The sequence below is a fragment of the Acomys russatus genome, chromosome 26 (assembly GCF_903995435.1).
Source record: "Acomys russatus chromosome 26, mAcoRus1.1, whole genome shotgun sequence".
NCBI lineage: Eukaryota > Metazoa > Chordata > Mammalia > Rodentia > Muridae > Acomys > Acomys russatus.
In genome coordinates this window covers 38,619,317-38,638,789 of record NC_067162.1, presented here as the reverse complement: position 1 = coordinate 38,638,789, position 19,473 = coordinate 38,619,317, and the positions used below count along the sequence as shown (strand labels likewise).

Genomic DNA, 19,473 nt, shown 5'->3' with positions numbered 1-19,473 from the left:
CCTTGGAAAAATTACTGAGGTATGAAGGCCTCTGAGTTGAGAAAGTTGTAGAACTCCCAGTGCAGGAAAATGGTGAAGCTTCGAACTAGAGAAATGCCAATGCTATTGCTATTGTTGTTATGTGTTATGACAATGTTATAATTAGCTACTTTGGAGACTGAGGCAGGAAGATGGTAAGTTCAAGAGCTATTTGCGCTAGACAATGATTTCAAAGGCAGCCTGGGTGAAATGGTAGGGCTGGAGATGGGGTTTACTGGCTCAGTGCTTGCTAGCCAGCATGAGAGTTTGGGTTCAATCCTATTACCACAAAACAGCAGCCACACTTAGTAATTAACAAGAAAGTAGGTACTTACTAACTTCAGATACTCCTATGTATTAGTTTATTTCAAACCTTGACATCTGGGCTGGATAGTTGGCTGGTTTTGTTTGTTTCTATGTTTGTTTTGGTCAACTTGACGCAAGCTAGACTCATATGGGGAAAGGGAACCTCATTTGAGCAATTGTCTACCTTGGTAGACAAGTCTGTAGAACACTATTTTTGATTTATGATTAATATGGGAGAGTCTAGCTCACTATAGATGGAATTGGCCAAGCGGGTGATCCTGGATTGTATAAGAAAGCAGGCTGAATAAGCCATGGACAGCAAGCCAGTAAGCACCATTCCTCAAGGTCTCTGCTTCAGTTCCTGCCTTCAGGTCCTTCCACTGAGTTCCTGCTCTATCTTCCCTTAGTAATTGACTGTTACCTGAACGTGTAAGATGAAATAAACCCTATCCTTCCCAAGTTGCATTTTTGTCAGTGTTTGTTTTATTGTTTTGTTTTTTGTTTTGTTTTTTTCACAGCAGCAGGAAAGCAAACCAGGACAACTTCCCTAAACAGAATGGCTAACCATCAGAGCATGGAAGACTGGCTTGACTCATGCACTGGTGATGATGGAGGTGGTCCTCATACCTAAGCCTTCTGATGTAAGACTCAGAGACTTACCCTCTTCTTTACTAGTGCTGTGGAATATAGAGATATGGAGTTGAAGCTGTCTCCTTGGCAGAACAGCTTATAAAATCAGAGAGTGGAAACAGGAGATGTTTTGAGTTAGGTGAGCAGTCCACAGTGACTCCTACATGTCACAGGGTACTGGAATCCTGGCATGGGACCCTAATAGGCCAAACAGCAACTTCGTCTAAGAATTTTGGACTGGGGCACTGATTTTTCTGAGTTTTTCAATAATGCATATTTATTGCATGAAGAAACAGGTTTAATATTTTTTTTTAAAGCATGTCATGACTTTCTTTGACCAGTTCACCCTCACTACCCAGTCCCCTTCCTCTTCTGCCTCTGCCCAAATACTCCCTATCTTAATTAGGGTCACTGTTGCGATGACAAGACATCATGACCCAAACGGGTTATTTTGTTGACAGTTTTATATCACAGTTCATCATCAAAGGAAGTCTAGTCAGGAACTCAAACACAGGGCAAGAACTTGGAGGCAGGAGCTGCAAAGGCCAGAGAGGAGTGATGCTTCCTGGCTTGCTTGTAGTGGCTTGTTCAGCCTGCTTTCATCTAGAACCCAGGACCACCCTCCCAGGGGATGTCCCCACCTACAATGGGCGGGGCCCTCAGACATCAATCACTAATTAAGAAAATGCCTTACAGGCTTGCCTACAGCCTGATCCTATGCAGGAATTTTCTCAATTGGGATTCCCTCCTATCAGGCGACTCTAGCTGTGTCAAGTTGACATTAAACTAGCCAGGATATATATACCCTTTCTATATTTCTGTAATCTGTGTGTGTGTGTGTGTGTGTGTGTGTGTGTGTGTGTGTGTGTCTGTCTGTCTGTCTGTCTGTCTGTCTGTCCGTCCCTGTGTCTCTATCTCTTTGTCTCCGTCTGTCTCTGTTTGTCTCTGTGTCTATCTGTCTGTCTGTCTGTCTGTCTGTCTGTCTGTCTCTCTCTCTCTCTCTCTCTCTCTCTCTCTCTCTCTCTCACACACACACACACACACACACACACAGGATTTGCATGGCAGAAAGTGCAACATTTGTTTATCTGAGTTTTAGTTCTCTCAGTATCATGCTCTCCTTCCCTGTTTCATCCATTTTCTTATGAATGACATAATCCCATTCCTCTTAATGGCTAACATAAAACCTCACTGTATGTGCACATCGTGTTTGCTTTACCTGTTCTGCTGATGGGCACCTTGGCTGGTTTCATAACTTGGCACACAGGTTGCTCTTCTGTGTCTGCATCAGCTCTAACAGATGGTTCTTATTACAACCGTGACAGGATGCGAAAAGAGGTTCAGATCCTCCTGGCTTTGAGGTCTTCAGCAGTGTGTGCTTCTGGCTGCTATTATCCTTGAGGCTAAATCTGGTCAGTAGCACTGTAGACTCCCTGTGATCTGCGCCATGCCAATAGTGAGTGTGTGTGTGTGTGTGTGTGTGTGTGTGTGTGTGTGAGAGAGAGAGAGAGAGAGAGAGAGAGAGAGAGAGAGAGAGAGAGAGAGAGAGAGAGAGAGAGAGAAGGACAGAGACAGAGAGTCAGAGAAAGACAGAGACGGAGAGACAGACAGAGACAGAGAGAGACAGAGAGACCGAGGAGAAAGGGAGGGCGAGGGAGGGAGAGAATGTGAGTGTAAAAGAGGGAATGTGTGTCTATGAGACAGAGAATGTGCATGTAAGAGAGAGTGTGTATGTGTTTGTGTGGGGGCCAGGCTGTGATGCTGTGCATTCAGGTGCACTCACCCCATGTGATTGCATGTGGAAAGCCAGGAATTGACCTTGGGATGTCTTTTTCAATCACTTCTGTTTGATTTTTGGTGGTCTCTCACCAAACTTGAAGGTCATCATTTCAACTAGACTGTTTAGCAAGTAAGCCCCTGGCATCTGCTTGTTCCCACCCCCAGCATTGGGGTTACAGACTTGCTCTGCCATGTCCAGGCTTTCAATGGATTCTGGGGATCTAACTGGGATGCTTATGCTTGGGCAGCAAACACATTAGTCACTGAGCCTTCTCCCCAGCTCTTCACCTTATGTGTTGAGACAAGGCTTTTTCACTGGCCTGGAGTTTGCCCATTTGCTTCTGCTAGTTGCCAATGAGCCTTGGGTGTGGGGGGATATTTGCTTGCTTTCACCCCACTAGCCCTGAGATTGCAAATAAGTGTCTGGGGTTTTTTTCATTTGTCTTTTGTTTTTAAAAACATGGGTTCTGAGGGTAGAACTCAGGTCCTCAGCTGGCACAGCAAGAACGTTTCCCACTAAGGTCTCTCTCCAGCTGCCCCCACCCCCAGATTCTTTTCATTTGATCTAGATTTGATGTTTAGATTAGAGGCTTGCACATAGCTGTTACAAAATATTTAAAAAGGACAGGGACCACAGTGCAGCTATCAATAAATACCTGGCCTTCTTAACTTGGGTGTCTTCAGGTTGCCGGGTTCAGCTGCCACAGCTTTCTTCAGAAAGCAGGCAAGGCCTAAATAGCACCCACCAACAAATGGGAGGCTTTCTGCACTGCCAGAGGTCAGCCATCTACCCAGCAATTACACCGCTGTCAGACTGTAAATACACATTTGCAAATGCCTCTGTAATTGTTCAGAAATGGCTCAGGCCTGCTCAGGCAGGGCTAGTTACAGAGTGTTAATGGAGATGCTCACCCAACATCTGCTTTCCTGCTTGGATCCAGATTTGCACCATTTAAACATTTATGGACATAAGGCAGTGAACTGGGTCCTTGCCTCTGCCAACTTTGAGGGGGAAAAAAATACGCAACAGCAAAGGACACTTCGCTGGAAGACTCATGGGTTTTAGAGAAAGCATCAGATTTTCAGCTATCATTATGAAAATCTAATACTACTACTTAGTAGAATGTAAAATTAGCATCGTAGTAGAGTTCTAGTTATATGGCTTTACTTACCAGCCTCTCTGATTGTGGCACAGTTAATATCCTAATTAAACAAAAGAAATCCCTGCTGGGGCTGAGTCCTGGTCTGCAGGGATGGGGCGGCCCCTGAGAGGCCAGAGATCTCAAGGTATGCAGTTTGGAATGCTTGGCTTTCTGATTTGGGGATTGTGTTTGAGATCAGTGTTTTGCTTACCACCAGCATGTTGGAAGATGGATGGTTATATTTGGAGGAATATGGGCCTCTCCTGCTCATCTGTTTTGGCAGCTTTGCATGTCTACTACCTGCCCACTCTTGTGTCTATGACGTGCTGTGCACATCGCAGAATTTTCACACAAAGAGTAGGAGCTAGGATGTCAATTTTGTTTGCAATCCCTTGAGCTTGGGTGAATACTCATCTTGTCATTTTCAAGTATTCTACTGTATTATTTAGGGTTGCAGCAATAGTGCAATGAAAGCGCCCAAAATTACAATACAGAAAGATGACAGAATTTTATTACTGTCCTCCATCACTGACCCCTGTGAATTGCTCAGCTTGCAGGGTTGCTTTGCTTTATAGAGGCGCTCAGACAGCCAGGTACTTTCTACTCTTTGCATATTTCCATTCCCTTGGCGAATTTCTTCATCTACCTGGTCATGGTGGGGTTAGAGATATGTCCATGCTGCAGTTCACAGAAGACAGAAAGTGGGGTTCCGGGGGGAGCTGTCGCCTCTCTTAAACTGAACTTGACCGGCAAAGTCATCTTTCCCCTACATTGAATTGTCCCAAGCTAAATCCCAGGGGACCATTTATTGGCAAAAGATTCTGGGGAGTCTGCTGACCTAGCTTAAACTCTACTGTCATGATATCAAGGGAGGGTAATGTGTGTGTGTGTGTGTGTGTGTGTGTGTGTGTGTGTGTGTGCGCGCGCGCGCATGCGCGTGTGTACACACATGTGTGCACATGTGTGTGGAGGTCAGAGGACCATCTTAGGTGTCATTCCTCTGGCACTGCCAACATTTGTATTTTAAAAAGAGGCTTTTCTTGACCTGGAGCTTGCCAAGTAGGGTTGGCTACCTGGACAGTAAGCCTCAGAGATATCTGGTTCTCTGTCGCCAATACTAGGATGACAAATGTACACCACCACACCTGGGTCATTTTCCATGGGTGATGGGGATCGAACTCAAATCCTTATGCTTGCAAGGCAGGCACTGAATTGGTGGAGCTATCTCTGTAGTTCTGAGAGGATAGGTTTGAATGACTAGCCAGAAGTTTTTGTCACATAAAAACAGTGGATTGCACATGTATTTCAAATGCTTTAAAATAAGTTAAACATTCCAAACCATATATTCAACAAATATTTATTATGTTCCAGATACCCATAAAATGACTAAAAATATTGGCATTATGGATAAAATTAGACTGCCCTGCCCATGCATTTTTCTATTTTTGAAAGACTTTGTATGTTCTGGATGGGAAAAAAAATGCAACTGGAAACAAGGCAGGGCTTTACCTTCATGTTGCAGGAAAAATATTCACACCTGTCAGATCCACCTGCTAGCAATGTCGTTCTGTGAATAAGCTCAGGCAAAAACGCTGTGGATGTTCTTTTGGGTTTTTCACAGCTTGCTTGAAGGGAGTTTACGAAGGAAGGTCTTTTCACAAGATGGTATCAGATCATTGAGATCAAACTCAATCTCAAATGATGGGCTCTTTTCCAAAATAATTAGGGCGGCCAGCACGGCCAGTTTTGAGGTCATTCCTTTGATCAGGTACTTCATGCCCGTCTCAGGGTCTGTATACTCAAAGCACTGTACCACAATGTGGTGGCCGGAGTGTGTGAAGTGGTTCTGGTGGTAGACTTGGGGATGCAGGAAATAGTCCAAAGGCACGAGGAACACATCCTTAACTTCATCAGCGTTAGGCTGGGGCTGGAAGTTGTGATCTAGAAAACCCACTACGGGGGTCACCAGCGCATCTTTCTGAAAGTAGAGACCAAAACCCACACATTACAAAGTACAGTGATGCCGTTTCAAAGATTAAACTCGGGCCACTTTTAGTAGAGGAAAGACCACAGCCATGATCTATGGCACAAGGTGGGCCGTTGGTGCTCTCCAGACACAAATTCATGTGCCCCGTGTAACAGAGATGCTCTACCTGGGTTAGGTGCATGTGTGCACATGGACGCACACACACCTGTATGACTGAAATGACCATAAGGTGGTGTTATTAAAACTATGATCCCCTTGACTTAGGAATCACATTTGTAACTGTCTACTTTATAAATCCCTCCATGCAAATAAAGGTACATGGGCAAAGCAAAAGTACTATCTCCAAACAGCTCCAAACTCCACAGTTGCTACTTCTCACTGATGGAAACTTAGGTTAAACCATGGTAAAAGTCATTCATTGAAATGACATCACATACCCTTTCCTCTTGGTGAGGACAGGGTGATGATGTCTTACGAACAGAAAAGTGACCTGATATCACTTGTGGCATACTTCTATTTAGAGTAAATATATACATAAAACTGTAAACCATACAATTGTTTATAAACTATATGTTTTATCACATATGTATTTGTATTGTGAAGGGATAGTTTTATTTATGAGCACAAATGCTTGCAAATGACCCTGAGTTTGTGCTGGATAGAGGGTCTTCATTTCTACTGTAAAGCCTGCAGGAGAGATGGGGATTGAACAGAGGTATGCTCTCTAGTTTGAAGTTCCTGGGTCATCAAAAAGATGCTGGAGAAACCCAGAGGCAAGTACAGTGTGAGGTAGGAGTCCAGAGAAGGTTAAACAGGCCTATGGGAACCTCTCATGGAGGGACACAGCCAGAGAGTGTTTTAAGAATGGAAACAGGTTATACTTTCAAGTGCATGCAGGGTGAGTAACAACCTTTAGATAGAGGGGAGACCTTAAATAGCCTTAGGGCAGTAAATCTGAGGTCACAGGCCACCAAGACCCTCAGCCATGTTGGGTCTTGTGTAAGGACACACTCTCAGAGGTCATGGGGTATCCCAGATCAGATGCTGAGGGCTGAGATGTAAGCAATTTCTTACAAAAGTGTTATCAGGAGAAAATGGGGAGAGGCTAAGAAGGGAGAGCAATAGGTTGGTGAAGAAGCCAGGCTGGGTGCTGTGGAGGATACTGTAGCTAGAGACAAGGAGCTGGGTTTTCAGGCCCAGCCCCAGGCACTGGTGGAGGACAGCTTTTCAGGGTGTCAGTCTAGGATCTGCTGACTCTGTACAGGATGTCCATCAAGCTCTCGTCGGTCACCCAGTGGTGAGTTCTTGGCAGAGAGCTGCTGGCTACCAGAAATGCCTAAGAGGAGGGAAGGATATATGAAAAGGTCTCAAGAGAGCCCCAAGAGAATATGCCAGAATGAGTTGCCTTTCTACAGTCCCCAAAGCAATGGGGCCAACCAATCATGGGCCCAAACCTTTAAAACTACAAGCTGAAGTAAATCTTACTTCTATGTTTTAGCTTCATTTCTGTTGCTGTGAGGGGACAAAAGACATTCTCACCAAAAGTCATTTGGGGGAGAAAGGGTTTCTGGTCTCACAGCTCAAGCTCAGTGTGTCACTGAGGGAAGTCAAGACTGCAACTCACTCAAAGGAGGGTCTGCTTGCTCTTCTACACAGCATTACCTCTGAGCAAGGAATTCACTTCACAGCTGAAGAAATGAGGCAGAAACAATGAATGATGCTGTTGCTGGCTATCAAGCTGGCTTATGCTTAGGTAGCTGTCTTACAACCTTGAATCACCTGTCTAGGGGATTGTAATGCCCACAGTGGACTGAGCACTCCTGCATTTATTAAGCACAAAGACATGCCCCACCCCCCACCCTACATACAGCTTGACATTTAAAACCTTAAAACCAGCTAATAAGTTGATTAGCTCAGGTATTTGTTAGAGTAACAAAGGCTGACTGAGGCATCTGTGAATTCCATTTTCTTCTCTCCACCCACATATAATTCAGTAGCTCCCAGCGATTGTGGAAACGAAGCTTCTCTAGCTTGCAGAACTTTTAACAGCTTTGGCTCAATGAGTCCATAAAATTCTAAGCTCGACTAAATGTGTTGGGGGAATTTGCAGACATGAGTTGAAAAATCACCCCATTAGAGAATGCAACCAAAGAGGAGGAAGCTGCCACATTTCCTTCTCTCTAGTGCCCCGTTCTCTCTGGCTGTGTCTCCCTATCTCTGTCTCTCTGTCTCTGTGTATCTATCACCTGGATACAATCTGGTATGTAGGATGGGGCCAAGGGCAGAAGGGAAGACAATAGGAAAAGTAGAAAAGAAAGGGTGGGTTTAGTTCATAATAACGTTCTAACATTGTTTCTCAGTTGTGACCAATGTACCACAGCAATGTCAAGGGAGAGACTGGGTGTGGTAACATGGGAACAGATGAGCACTCATCAGTCATCATTCTGGACATGAACTTGGAGTGTTATAGTACATTTATGCTGACAAAACAATCAACAAGTGACTCCTAAAGTCCATCTGCTCAGCAGTGACTGTTCCAATGCAACAGCCAATGAGAACTGGCTATCCCAGCTCCAGGCTTTCCTATACTGTTTGGTTTATAGAACAAAGATGCCCCAAGCCACACAGCAATGCAATGACAAACACTGCCAGTGTCGAGGCAGCTTATCAATGGAGCCTGTTCTTTTACTACACTCCTCCCCTAGTATAACCAAGAGGAACCCAGGGGCTGGAGAGCTGGTTCCACAGTGGAAAACACTTGCTGCTCCTATAGGGGACCAGATTCAGGTTCCCAGCATCCACAGCAGGTGGCTCCTGGCCGCTATAACTCCAGTTCTAGTGGGCTTGACACTCTCTTTTGGCCTCTGTGGGATCCTGCATGTAAATTCACCAGCCCTCACATACACACACATAAGAAGAAAATCGTTCTCAAAATGCCTTAACCATGAGTTACCCAAGGTAAAGGACATCCAGTACAGCTTAAAACTGCCACGATAACACGAAGTGTCAGAAATCATCACAGACCCAAGGACCATAGCAACCTGCCTATCAAATGCAGTGTGGTTCCTAAGATGAGGCTAAGGATAGAAAGCCCCTTAGTCCTGTGACAAGAGGACTCTTTATCTCAAGGGGTGCACCAAAAATCAGGATAAACAGAAAACACTGGCCCCTCCAAGAGGATACTGTTTAGTACATTGCACAATAGTGTATTATTTTTCAACTGAATTGTTGAGATAAATGTATACCAGAGAAAAGTACACATGAACTCAACGTTAAGAGAGCAATTCTGATTACACCAAGGTTCTCCAGCACCCAGGCTGACAGTCACTGAGATAGCTCCACCCCCCCCCTTTCTTTCTGGACAGGGTGAGAGGGGCTTATCCATGACCACAGAGCTCACGAGGAGCAAAGTCCACACAAGGGCTCAGTTCTCCTGGTCCTGCACATGGTTCTCCTGGGAATTACATTTGAACAAATGCAGGGCCCCCTTGGGAGCTCAGAAGGGCCCATGAGAGTCCTTACATAGAGCAGATATGGCACCAGGTGAGAGACCACGTCCACTTGGTGGGGATGCAAGCCCACCTCTTCCTGGGCTTCACGGAGAGCAGTGGCCGTGTCATCCTTGTCTACTGGATCCCTCTTTCCTCCAGGAAAACAGACTTCTCCAGGTGCCCTTCTCAGCTGGGAGATTGAAAGAACAGAGTTACAAATGAGATTTCAAGTTTAGAAGCAAGGAATTCAACAAATATTAACTCAGTATCTACAGTGTCCAAGCTATGTTTTTTCCTTGAATCCCCAAGACAAAGCAAAACAACAAAGAATCATCTGTTTACAATACTGCCTTTTTTTTTTTTTTTTTTTTTTTTTGAGACAGAGTTTCTTTGTATAGTCTTGGGAAACGTACACACACACACACACACACAGACACACATACACACAAATAACATTGCGAACTTCCCTCATTCCTGATTTTTTCTCTACAAGCCTCTAAAAGTCAGCATAAACACAAACAGACACCAATGAGAGTTGATAAAAGCTAAAAGAAAGGATACTGTAAAGACACTATTATGACTGAGAGTGGTGGTGCATGCCTTGGCACTCAGTGAGTCAGAGGCAGGAGGATCAGATTGCTGTGAGTTCAAGGCCAGCCTGATCTAGAAAGCGAGTCCAGGACAGCCAACACAACATAGAGAAACCCTGTCTCGAAAAAAACAAAAGCCCAAACCCAAAAACTAAAAAAAAAAAAAAAAAAAAAAAGTATTATCAACAGATGATTTTGTTGGATCTTTTGTGGGTACTTACCATATTTAGGGTATACGTTCCATAAGGATTTTTCTATAAGCCGTTTGGTATATTTTGGGGGAAAGATTAAGACAGGGTCTTATACAGTTCAGTTTGGCCTCAAATTTGCTATGTAATCAAGGATGACCTTGAACCTTTGATCTTCCTGTTTCCATCTCCCCAGTGTAAGGATCAATTTTAGGCTGTGCTGAGGCCTAAAACTGGGACATAGTACATGTTAGGCAATCACTCTATCAGCTGATCTACACTCCTGCCCCCACAAGCTATTATTTTTTAAAGCATTCTTAGTGAAGTAAAATGGATATAGTATAAGATTAACCATTTTAAAACAAACAATTCTGGAACATTTAATAAACTCATAATGATGTGCTGCCATACCTGATATCTAGTTTCAGAATGTTTTCCCCACTCCAAGAGGAAACCACATCCATTAAGCGTTCTCTCCCTCTTCCCTGCTCTCTGCGTTCTGTCCAAATGGATTTCCAGTTTGTTTTCATGTGAATGAAACCATATGACATGTGACCTTTTGTGTGTCTCAGCATCTTGTCTGTGAGGTACTGGTCAGTATTTCATCCCTGTATGGCCAAACACTATTCCTTTGTTTGTATTAATCACAAATTCTCTCTACTAATGGCCACACGAACCACATTAGATTACTGTTCTTTCTTTCTTTTTTTTTTTTTTTTTTTTTTTTTTTCCCACACAGAGAGGAAGACACCCAGAGGTTAAATTACCTGACAAAGTTTACACAGTGGGCTATAAATTGCAATTTCAGTCTAGCGGCTGTGCCTTTAATCAGCATGACTATTGAGTTTCTAGGGCGATGGGCATGGCTCGGCTGGTAGAGGAGCTTGCTATGCAAGCCTGACGGCCTGTGTGTTTGATCCCTAGAATCCACATAAGAAGGTGGATGTGATGGCATGCGTCTTCAATTCCGGAATTCTCACAAACAGGCAGAGACGAGAGAACTGGCCAGAACCTTGAAGTTCTGTTTTATTAACTAGCAATCATTTTCAGGATTTTTGACACAACCTGACATCAGCTTGAAGAGCAATCTGTAGCTGAGGAATTAAAAGATAGAGCCAGGAGAGAACCAGTCCAACGGCAAGGCAGAAGGAGAGAAGTGACATGACTCTCAAATGTTTTCCTCTGGGTCCCAGACACACACACTCTCTCTCTCTCTCTCTCTCTCTCTCTCTCTCTCTCTCTCTCTCTCTCACACACACACACACACACACACACACACACATTCACTCAATTAAAATAAATAAGTAAGCATTTGCTAAAGCACAGTATGGTTGATGAGCCATGCTCCTTGCTTCTGTGTATTTCAACATCTCTGTTTCTCTACCCACTTTCTGACTCCGGTCTTTTCTGATTTTCGGACAGCGCCTTCACATGTAGCACCTGAGGCATTTCCTCCTTACCCATCTCTGAGAGATACAACCCCACCCTTCTCTTCTCAGCTAGCCCAGCGCAGTTTCTCTTATACCATCACCTGCCCTTGTTCATTGTCTTCCCCGCCCATTTGCTGCCAGGGCCTGACTCAGCAGGATCCTTCGGCCAGCTTCTTGCCAACTGTGTGCACAGATCACAGCAGCGTGCACCTGTCATAACCGCAGAGCGGTTACACAGAGCTGAGGCTGCGGCTCGGGGAGCTGTGTCTAGCTCCCAGGCAGGCCAATGTAATGAGGACCCTTCTCATTAGAAGTAAAGGTCACTTCTTGATGTTCAGAGTTCAACCAAGATGTCCTGTTGGCATTTTTTAACACCGCGGTCGACAGAGCTGTGTAAGGAGAGCTAGAAGCCCGCACTGGGCTGAATACCTGTTTCCTCAAATGTTGAAACCCTCAGTCACAGGGGTTGTGAAAATCATTGAAAACATTGAAAAATCATAATGGAGCAAGGCCCTTATCAGTGAGATTAGAGCCTTTATAAAGGAAGTGCACAGATACCCACTGCTCCTTTCATCCCGAGAGCACACTGGGATGGGGTGGCGGTGCTTGATCGGCAGGTGCCTTCATGCTGAACTTCCTGGCCTCCCCAACCTCGAGAAATGTTTTTATTCATAACCCATCCAGTGCAAGGTAGTTTGTTACAGTACTTTGAGAGGACTAAGGGCATCATGAACTTTATTTAGCTTTCTATAACTGAAGACTCTGCTTTAGCAAGCTTTTTTTAATTTTTATTATTCGTTTATTTTATTTTGTGTTGCTGAGGGTGGAGCCAAGGCTTTGTGTACAGCAGGAAACTGTTTTGCCATCGTGCTCCACTCCCAGCCCTGGGCAAGTCATTTGAAAACATCAAACATTGGCAGTTTTTCTCTATTATAAACAAAGAGTTCTACAGGATCTGCTTTGGCAGTTGTGGCCCCTCACACATCTTCTCATTAATGACAGAGATGAGAGGAGGGAGAGGAAGGATGGACCATTTCCTATCGACTGCAGTGAGTCTTACAAAAGACTTGAGAATAGACTTCCTGATACATCACCTCTAAAATGTGATTTCTTGTTCGCACATTCAACAACTACAGTAGCCAGTGCCAGGGGCACCCACAAGGACTCAACAGGCTTGATAGAAATACAGACCTGATTTTAAATATGTTTTGAAAGCTCTTCTTTGAAGAGACCCCAGAGCAGGCCAATTCAATTCAAGTGGCCTTCCACCTCAACTCCAATTAACCTTTTGAATTCCTGAGAGCTCTACTCTTACAGAATGTTTTGAGCAAGCAAGTGCATTTGGGAAAAAAAACCTAACTGTTCACACACTGTCAGGACCAGAAAGGGCTCTGTCGAGGCATGGGAACTCATAATCTTCTTCCTCTATAAATAGTATAAGAAACATGTATGCCTGCATGTATGATTATGTGGGTATACAAGTCTACATGGGATGTAAAGGGCAGAGGTCAGCATTGGATACCATTCCTTAGGTGCCAGCTCCACCCATTTCTTCTTTTTTGGTTTGCTTGTTTTTATTTCTGAGCTTATAATAGAATTACATCATTTCTCCCACCCTTTTCCTCTCTCCAAACCCTCTCATATACACCCTTCCTTGATCGCTTTCAAATTCATGGCCTTTTTTTTTTTTTTTTTTCATCAGTTGCTATGATGTGTCTATATGTTTCCTAGGCTGTTTGGTGAGCTTCAGGGCAGTAAAAGACTTTGTCTCAAAGAACAACGGAGATCCTGCCACTACCAGAAGACACTCATAAACTCACCAACATGGTGGCCAAAACATAAGCTGAACAAGAATGACACCAAGAGATATGCCAAAGATGGGTGGTGGGTGGAGCCAAATAGGACCCAGCCCTACACAAAGAACTGCAGGCAACTAATAGTGACACCAGGGGAAAATAGAGTCTTCCCCAGAGAAGAGCACATCAGCTGGTTATCAGATACAAAATGGTTGGCCCTCAAAACATATATGAGTAGCAATGCTATGGATTGAGTAGGTTGTACTGAGGAATATATATGTACACACACACACACACACATACACACACACAAACCATTCTCACTTCTCCAGTGAAGTTGACTGCCTCAGGTTGCCAGACTACCATACAGAAACACGCTTCCACTCATACAAGGGGAACACACCTCCCTTCCCTCATACTTCTGCAGTCTCGCATTCCTTCCTGGCAATGCAAGACCCTCTTTCTCCTTCTCTGTCACCTGACTGGAACTCAGAAGCAGCCTGACTGCCACCAAAACTTTCCTTCTGCTGAGACCTCTGAGAAGGGACTCCCCTACTTTGCCTCACAGACCTGATCTCTAACCAGAGCCCCTACCATGCTGGCTGGCTGCCTGTGATATTAGTAATTCTTTGAGTACATATCTTACCCAAAAGGGCAAGCCACGTATGTTCCCTTGAACCCTAAGCCTGAAAACTTTCAGGTAGCTAAGAGGCCCCAGGCCCCTGTAGTAGCTGCAGGGCTACCTGAAGAGCACTCTGCTTCCCTCTTTAACAGGGAGGTAGGGCTTGCAGTCAGAGTGAATAGGATTTTAACTAATTTTTAAAATGTCTTTGAGATGCGGAGAGATGGCTCAGTGGTTAAGAGCACTTGCTGTTCTTGCCAAAGACCCAGGTTCAGTTCCCAGCACTCATGGTGTGGCTGACGACCTCCTAGAGCTCTAGTTCCAGAATATTCAAATGCCCTTGTCTGACCTATGTGGGCTGAACCCACATGGTGCACATATATTCATTCAGACAAGACGGTCATACACACATACAAATAAGTCTTTAAAAATTAAAAGTAAATATATAAAAATGACCTTTATAATCATCAGACATAACTGTAGTGGCTGTCATAAAAAAAATCAGAGTACCATTGGCTACAGGCTTAATTTTATATGGGATTTATTGCTTCTCTGATAATTAAAATATACACACGGGGGGTGGGGTGGTTGGGGGGGAGGTGGACGGTTATAAGCCCTTCATGTGTGCTTAAGAGTGAAGCTGAGAACAGATCCCATTTCCCTGGTTCCAGCTAAGTGTCTGTCTCTCCTTTGAGAAACTAAGTTTTGATCAGTACATGGACCTGTGTCACTTGCCTGTCCCGAAGTAAAAAGGATCGCCACAGTTCTGTCAAATCAGGGTCCTTACTTACATATTTCTTTATTAACATATTGCTTATTTGCATACACATGCTGTCAATGAGATATTTTAAATTGTCCTACTTGAAAGGCCATGCTACTTTGTGGTCCATTTACTTCTATCTCAGATGACTGTGAAATGACCATTTCTTCAGTTTTCTCTGCGAAACATTCCCGACACAAACAAGGGCGACTACACAGGAGAGATGGGAACAGCTGGCCTAGTATGGCTAAAAAGTGAGACAGTTCATAACTTCCGGTTATAATTCAGCACGTCAGCTGGCTTCGGGGCCTAGGCCACCAACAGTACGCTCCAGTTTACCCGTGGTAGATTAGTCTAATAGAGTCGAGATTGATGGGGTCATTTTTCCACACCCATTCTGCAAGCATTACTGGCACTGTCTGGAGACTTGATGTCATCACACAGGTGTGTGTATGTGTGTGATGGTAGAGGTCAAGATAACACTAATCATCCCGCAGTGCCCAAGAAGGCTCCTCAACAAAGAATGTTCTGGACCCAAATGCTGCTTAAGGACCAACAGTAACCCTGGTCTAAAAGTGTTTTCTGTTTCTTATAAGGTCAAAATTTTTTATTTTATTTTTTTTTCCTTCTTCTTCTTGTTTCTAAAAACTCTTTTTAAAATGGTGTGTTAGTCTGAGGAGGTAACTCAACGAGTAAAAATTCTTCCACGCACAAGTCTGTATCTCCAGCACACAGTTAAGGTGTTGACATAGCTGTGTATAGTTATAACTCCAGTTCTGAGGGGAGGTGCAGCAAGAAAGACTGCTGCAGCACAGGAGAGATTCGCAGGCCAAACCCACAAGCTTCAGGTTCAGTGAGAGGCCCTGTTCCAAGGCAACATGGCAGACAGTGATAGAGGAGGCCACTCAATGTCTTCCTCTGGCCTCTATAATCATACACACACACACACACACACACACACACACACACACACACACACGCACACACGCATGCACGTTAAAAATAAATACTTGTGAGGCAGAGATAGGCAGATTGTCATAAGTTCAAGGCCAGCCTGAGCTACAGAGCAAACCCATGTCTCAAAAATCACTGAACAAACGAGCAAAATCCCACTGCATCCCGTGGCTTGCACTAGCCCTCCAACTCCATGATTTCAAAAGTTCATTTGATAACGGCCGTCTCGAAGTGAGGACAAAGGGACAGAAGTGTGTTTGTAAATGCCCTGAGATGTCACAGGAGCCTCTTGTCACCTACCTTGTCTGAACGGACGGTGAATAGCAAGTGCAGCTTTCCTCCTTTGTCCAGCAACGGCAGAAGGACAGAGTACTTATTAGGAGACAAGTGGGAATATCTGGTCCCAACATCGAACCTTCTCAAGCGGGCCTTGGCATCATCTATCAGGCTATTTCTAAGACAAGGCAAAAATCTCTAGTAAGCAGAGCTCTGGCAGCAAGCTCCTACCCCTGCCAATCTATTTGTGTGAGGGTGTCTCAGAGTGGGAGTGTGTGGGGTATGTTATATAACTTGGATTTCATTTCTGGGTCTCGTTATAGTTTTCCAATAACCTGGCAGAAATCACAGTACTTAACTTTGCATGCACTGGCAAGACTGAATGAGGCAAAAAAGCACCAAGTCCACACTGCACACATGCATTCACATAGAAAGGAATTAAATTTAAAATTCAAGTGTAAGCCAGGTAACCTGATGCATGTCGGTAATACCTGAATTTGAGAGATAAAGGCAGGTGGATCAGGAGTTAATGGTTATCCTCAGGAAACAGTGAGTTCAAGGCCTACCTGTGACATATGGCACCTTACCTCAAAAAACCAAACCAAGCATGTATGGTAAGAATTCCCCCAATAGGGCTGGAGAGATGGCTCAGCGGTTAAGAGCACCGACTGCTCTTCCAGAGCTCCTGAGTTCAATTCCCAGCAACCACATGGTGGCTCACAATCATCTGTAATGTGATCTGACATGCACAGTATACATAATAAATAAACAAAAAATATTAAAAAAAAAAAAGAATTCCCCCAATAACATAACACTTGAACTTTGATATCTTTAAGTACGCTGGGCCTCACTGTAAGCCCAGCTATTTGGGAGGCTGAGGCAGAAGGATCACAAGCTCAAGGCATCCTTGGGATACAGAGTGAGTTCAAGGCAGACCTTGAACTCTAGACCCTGTAGATGGGCCTGGGTGGTAGCTCAGTAGTAGAGCGTTTACAAAGCAGGGGCGGAGGTGGGTAGGAGGTGCTGGTCCTGTTTCTAGTTCTTTGAGGAAAAACATACTATAGTTGCATGCAGACAGGACAGGTGTGTCAAAAAGTCATTACGAGGCTTGCCGGGCCCCTCTGCAATGTTCACAAACCCAGATGCCCTATAAAGGTAATTCTCAAACTCAAGCAGCCACAGAATCTGCTAGAAGGCTGCTCATGACAAACTGCAGGACTTACTCCCAAAAAACATGACACAGTGACTTTGAGGGGAGTCCTGGGAACGAGCACTTGGTCTAACTTCAAAGTGACAGGGTTGCTGCTGTGCCGGCTCGAGGGACTGTCCCTTGAGAACCATTGCTGACGGTTACGCAAAAATTTAGAGACACCACCATAAATATGGCACTGTTTTCATGGCGCTCTTTCTGGGTCCTCCCCCCGCTAGACAAGCATATCATGCTATTGGCCTGCCCAGTGTGTTGGATGGTGGCTTTGTTCATGACAACTCAGAAAGCAGGGGTGTGAGTTTACTCGGAAACAGGATCTTCGCAGATCCTGTAAACAGTTCCGGCTCTTGAGATAACATCACCTTGGATTCATGGAAACCTCTCAATCTAATGGCAAGTGTCTTTGAAGAAAGAGAAGACGTTACAGAGAGATGTCCACGGAGATGGAGATGGGGACCAAAATGCTGCTAGTACAAGCCAAGGATGACCAGAAGCCACCGGAAGCTGGAAGAGGCAAAGCAGCGCCTCAAAGAGACTTCCGGTGATGGTCCCACTGACACCTTGCTGTTGGACTGGCTTTCAGACCCAAGAGAGGATAAATCGCTATTCCTTAAGCCATCCAGTTTGTAGAACTTTGTCCTGGTGGCCTTAGAAAGTGGACATTAGTTTTTATTATTCTTTAGTCTGACAGTGCAAAAGCAGATTAGGTCAGCCGGAACTCATTTCATCTTAAAAAAGAATGGAGCCAGGGGTGGTAAGTCACACCTGTAGTCCTAGTTTTTGGGGAGGCTGAGGCAGGAGGAGTGCCAAAAGTTTGAGATCAGCCTGGGCTACACATGGAAAAAATAAAACAAAAAAAAACTGGCATCATCTCCTGGCACCTCAGAGGCCCCATCTGTAACTTACTTGAGGGTAGTCACGAAGACAAAGCGGCCAGTTCTTGCGCACGCAGTGAGGCACTCGGCTGTGATGGTTAATCACCAGCACTTGTCCTTAACAAGCCTTGTCTGGAGGTGTTTGCTTATTCTCATCGCCCCGCACCCTCCGTGTGGCAGGGAGCTGGCTACAGACCAATCAAATGTCCTGAAAAAGGTCACTAAAAGCTGGCACACAGAGCACCCAGTACTCACTGGCGCCTTGTCCAGAAAAGACAGCTGGCCAGCGAGCGAAGCGGGAAGAAGGCTTTTAAGGAGCCCTTAGAGCTGCCCAGAGGCGGCAGGGAAACAAAAGTCTAGAAACTGTCCCAAGACTATACTATCAAAACACAAGTCATAGCTCTGAGCAGGGCTCACCCTACTCTGTGTTTAATTCTCAGGACAGCCCTGTAGGTAGTAACAGGATCATGTGAGCCAAGGCTGGGAGCAGTGCCTTGAGCAAGAGCCACGATCACGAGTGGAAGAAGCCACCCAGGAACTTGAACCCAGTCTGGCTGATGCAGGGTTCTCTGGTCATCGCGGGGTTCTGAGATTCCACTGTGGGGGCGCTGGTTACTGAAGTGTGACACAGGTTGGCAGAAAGAAAGCATAGTGACCTTGGGGGATAAGGACACGCCTGCGTGGTGTGTGAATCTTACTAGGTGAAATCCCCATTCTGTCTCTAGGAGTAAAGACCGGGGCAGAGGCGAGCCCTAAGGAGCCCGAACTGCAGGATGGATTAGACAGGTCAGACTCAGGCCTGAACAGTCAACCGGGCCCGGCTAGGTCGAGATCGAGGGCCTGGAGTCGGAGATCTTTACCTGACAGGCTCCCGGAGTCCACATGGTCGCGGCATGGGCCCTGCCGTACTTACAGTACTATTAGCAGCTGGAGACTTCAGGAAGCAATATGTCCTGACGCGCGTGCGCATAGTAGCCCTATTCCTAGGGGAGCGAGGGGCGGGGACTACGCAAGGAGGAGAGGTTGGAGGCGGGGCGTTTAGAAGAGGCCAGATGGTGCTAGATTCGGGAGGGCGGGGCCTATGGGGGCGTGTTTGGGGCGGAGTTAGGTCTTCGGTGGCGCTGACAGAGTTTAAAGTGCAGTGTTTTAGTGCGCTTCACCCCTCCACCCCCCAAATCAGCGTTTACTTGACTAGATAGCTACAGTTCAGTTACTACTCTAAAAGTTATACCTGGTCATCTTCCAATTTAGTGCGTTTTAAAGTAAAGTTTTAGTGTTTAGCAAACACTAAAACAGTTTGCTATGTAGTAGCTTGGGCTTCAAAACCAGCCATGGAGCATGTGAGAAAAATTGCAATGGACAATTGTAAAAAGCATTTAATTTTTAAAAACATTACGTGTGTGTGTGTGTGTGTGTGTG

The 19,473-nt window shown here is 45.0% G+C and overlaps 1 protein-coding gene across 1 annotated transcript; it reads right to left on the bottom strand.

Annotated features, from left to right (window-relative positions):
- Positions 1 to 5,379: 5,379 nt before the first annotated feature.
- Positions 5,380 to 19,052, bottom strand: Nudt7 (nudix hydrolase 7). Its single transcript, XM_051168997.1, has 4 exons — positions 18,915 to 19,052; positions 15,994 to 16,147; positions 9,385 to 9,543; positions 5,380 to 5,853 (listed from the first exon to the last, which is right to left on the bottom strand). The coding sequence occupies exons 1-4, from the start codon at positions 19,022 to 19,024 to the stop codon at positions 5,491 to 5,493; spliced, it is 786 nt and encodes a 261-aa protein (XP_051024954.1). The 5' UTR covers positions 19,025 to 19,052; the 3' UTR covers positions 5,380 to 5,490.
- Positions 19,053 to 19,473: the final 421 nt, after the last annotated feature.

Bases quoted from the DNA above. Each gene is read 5' to 3' on its own strand.
- Nudt7 (XM_051168997.1), bottom strand. From the start codon at position 19,024: ATGCGCACGCGCGTCAGGACATATTGCTTCCTGAAGTCTCCAGCTGCT. The intron at 9,544-15,993 runs GTAGGTGACAAG...TCAATCTCCCAG, and splicing joins TCACCGTCCGTTCAGACAAG to CTGAGAAGGGCACCTGGAGA. The intron at 5,854-9,384 runs GTAAGGACTCTC...CTCTACTTTCAG, and splicing joins TGGTGCCATATCTGCTCTAT to AAAGATGCGCTGGTGACCCC.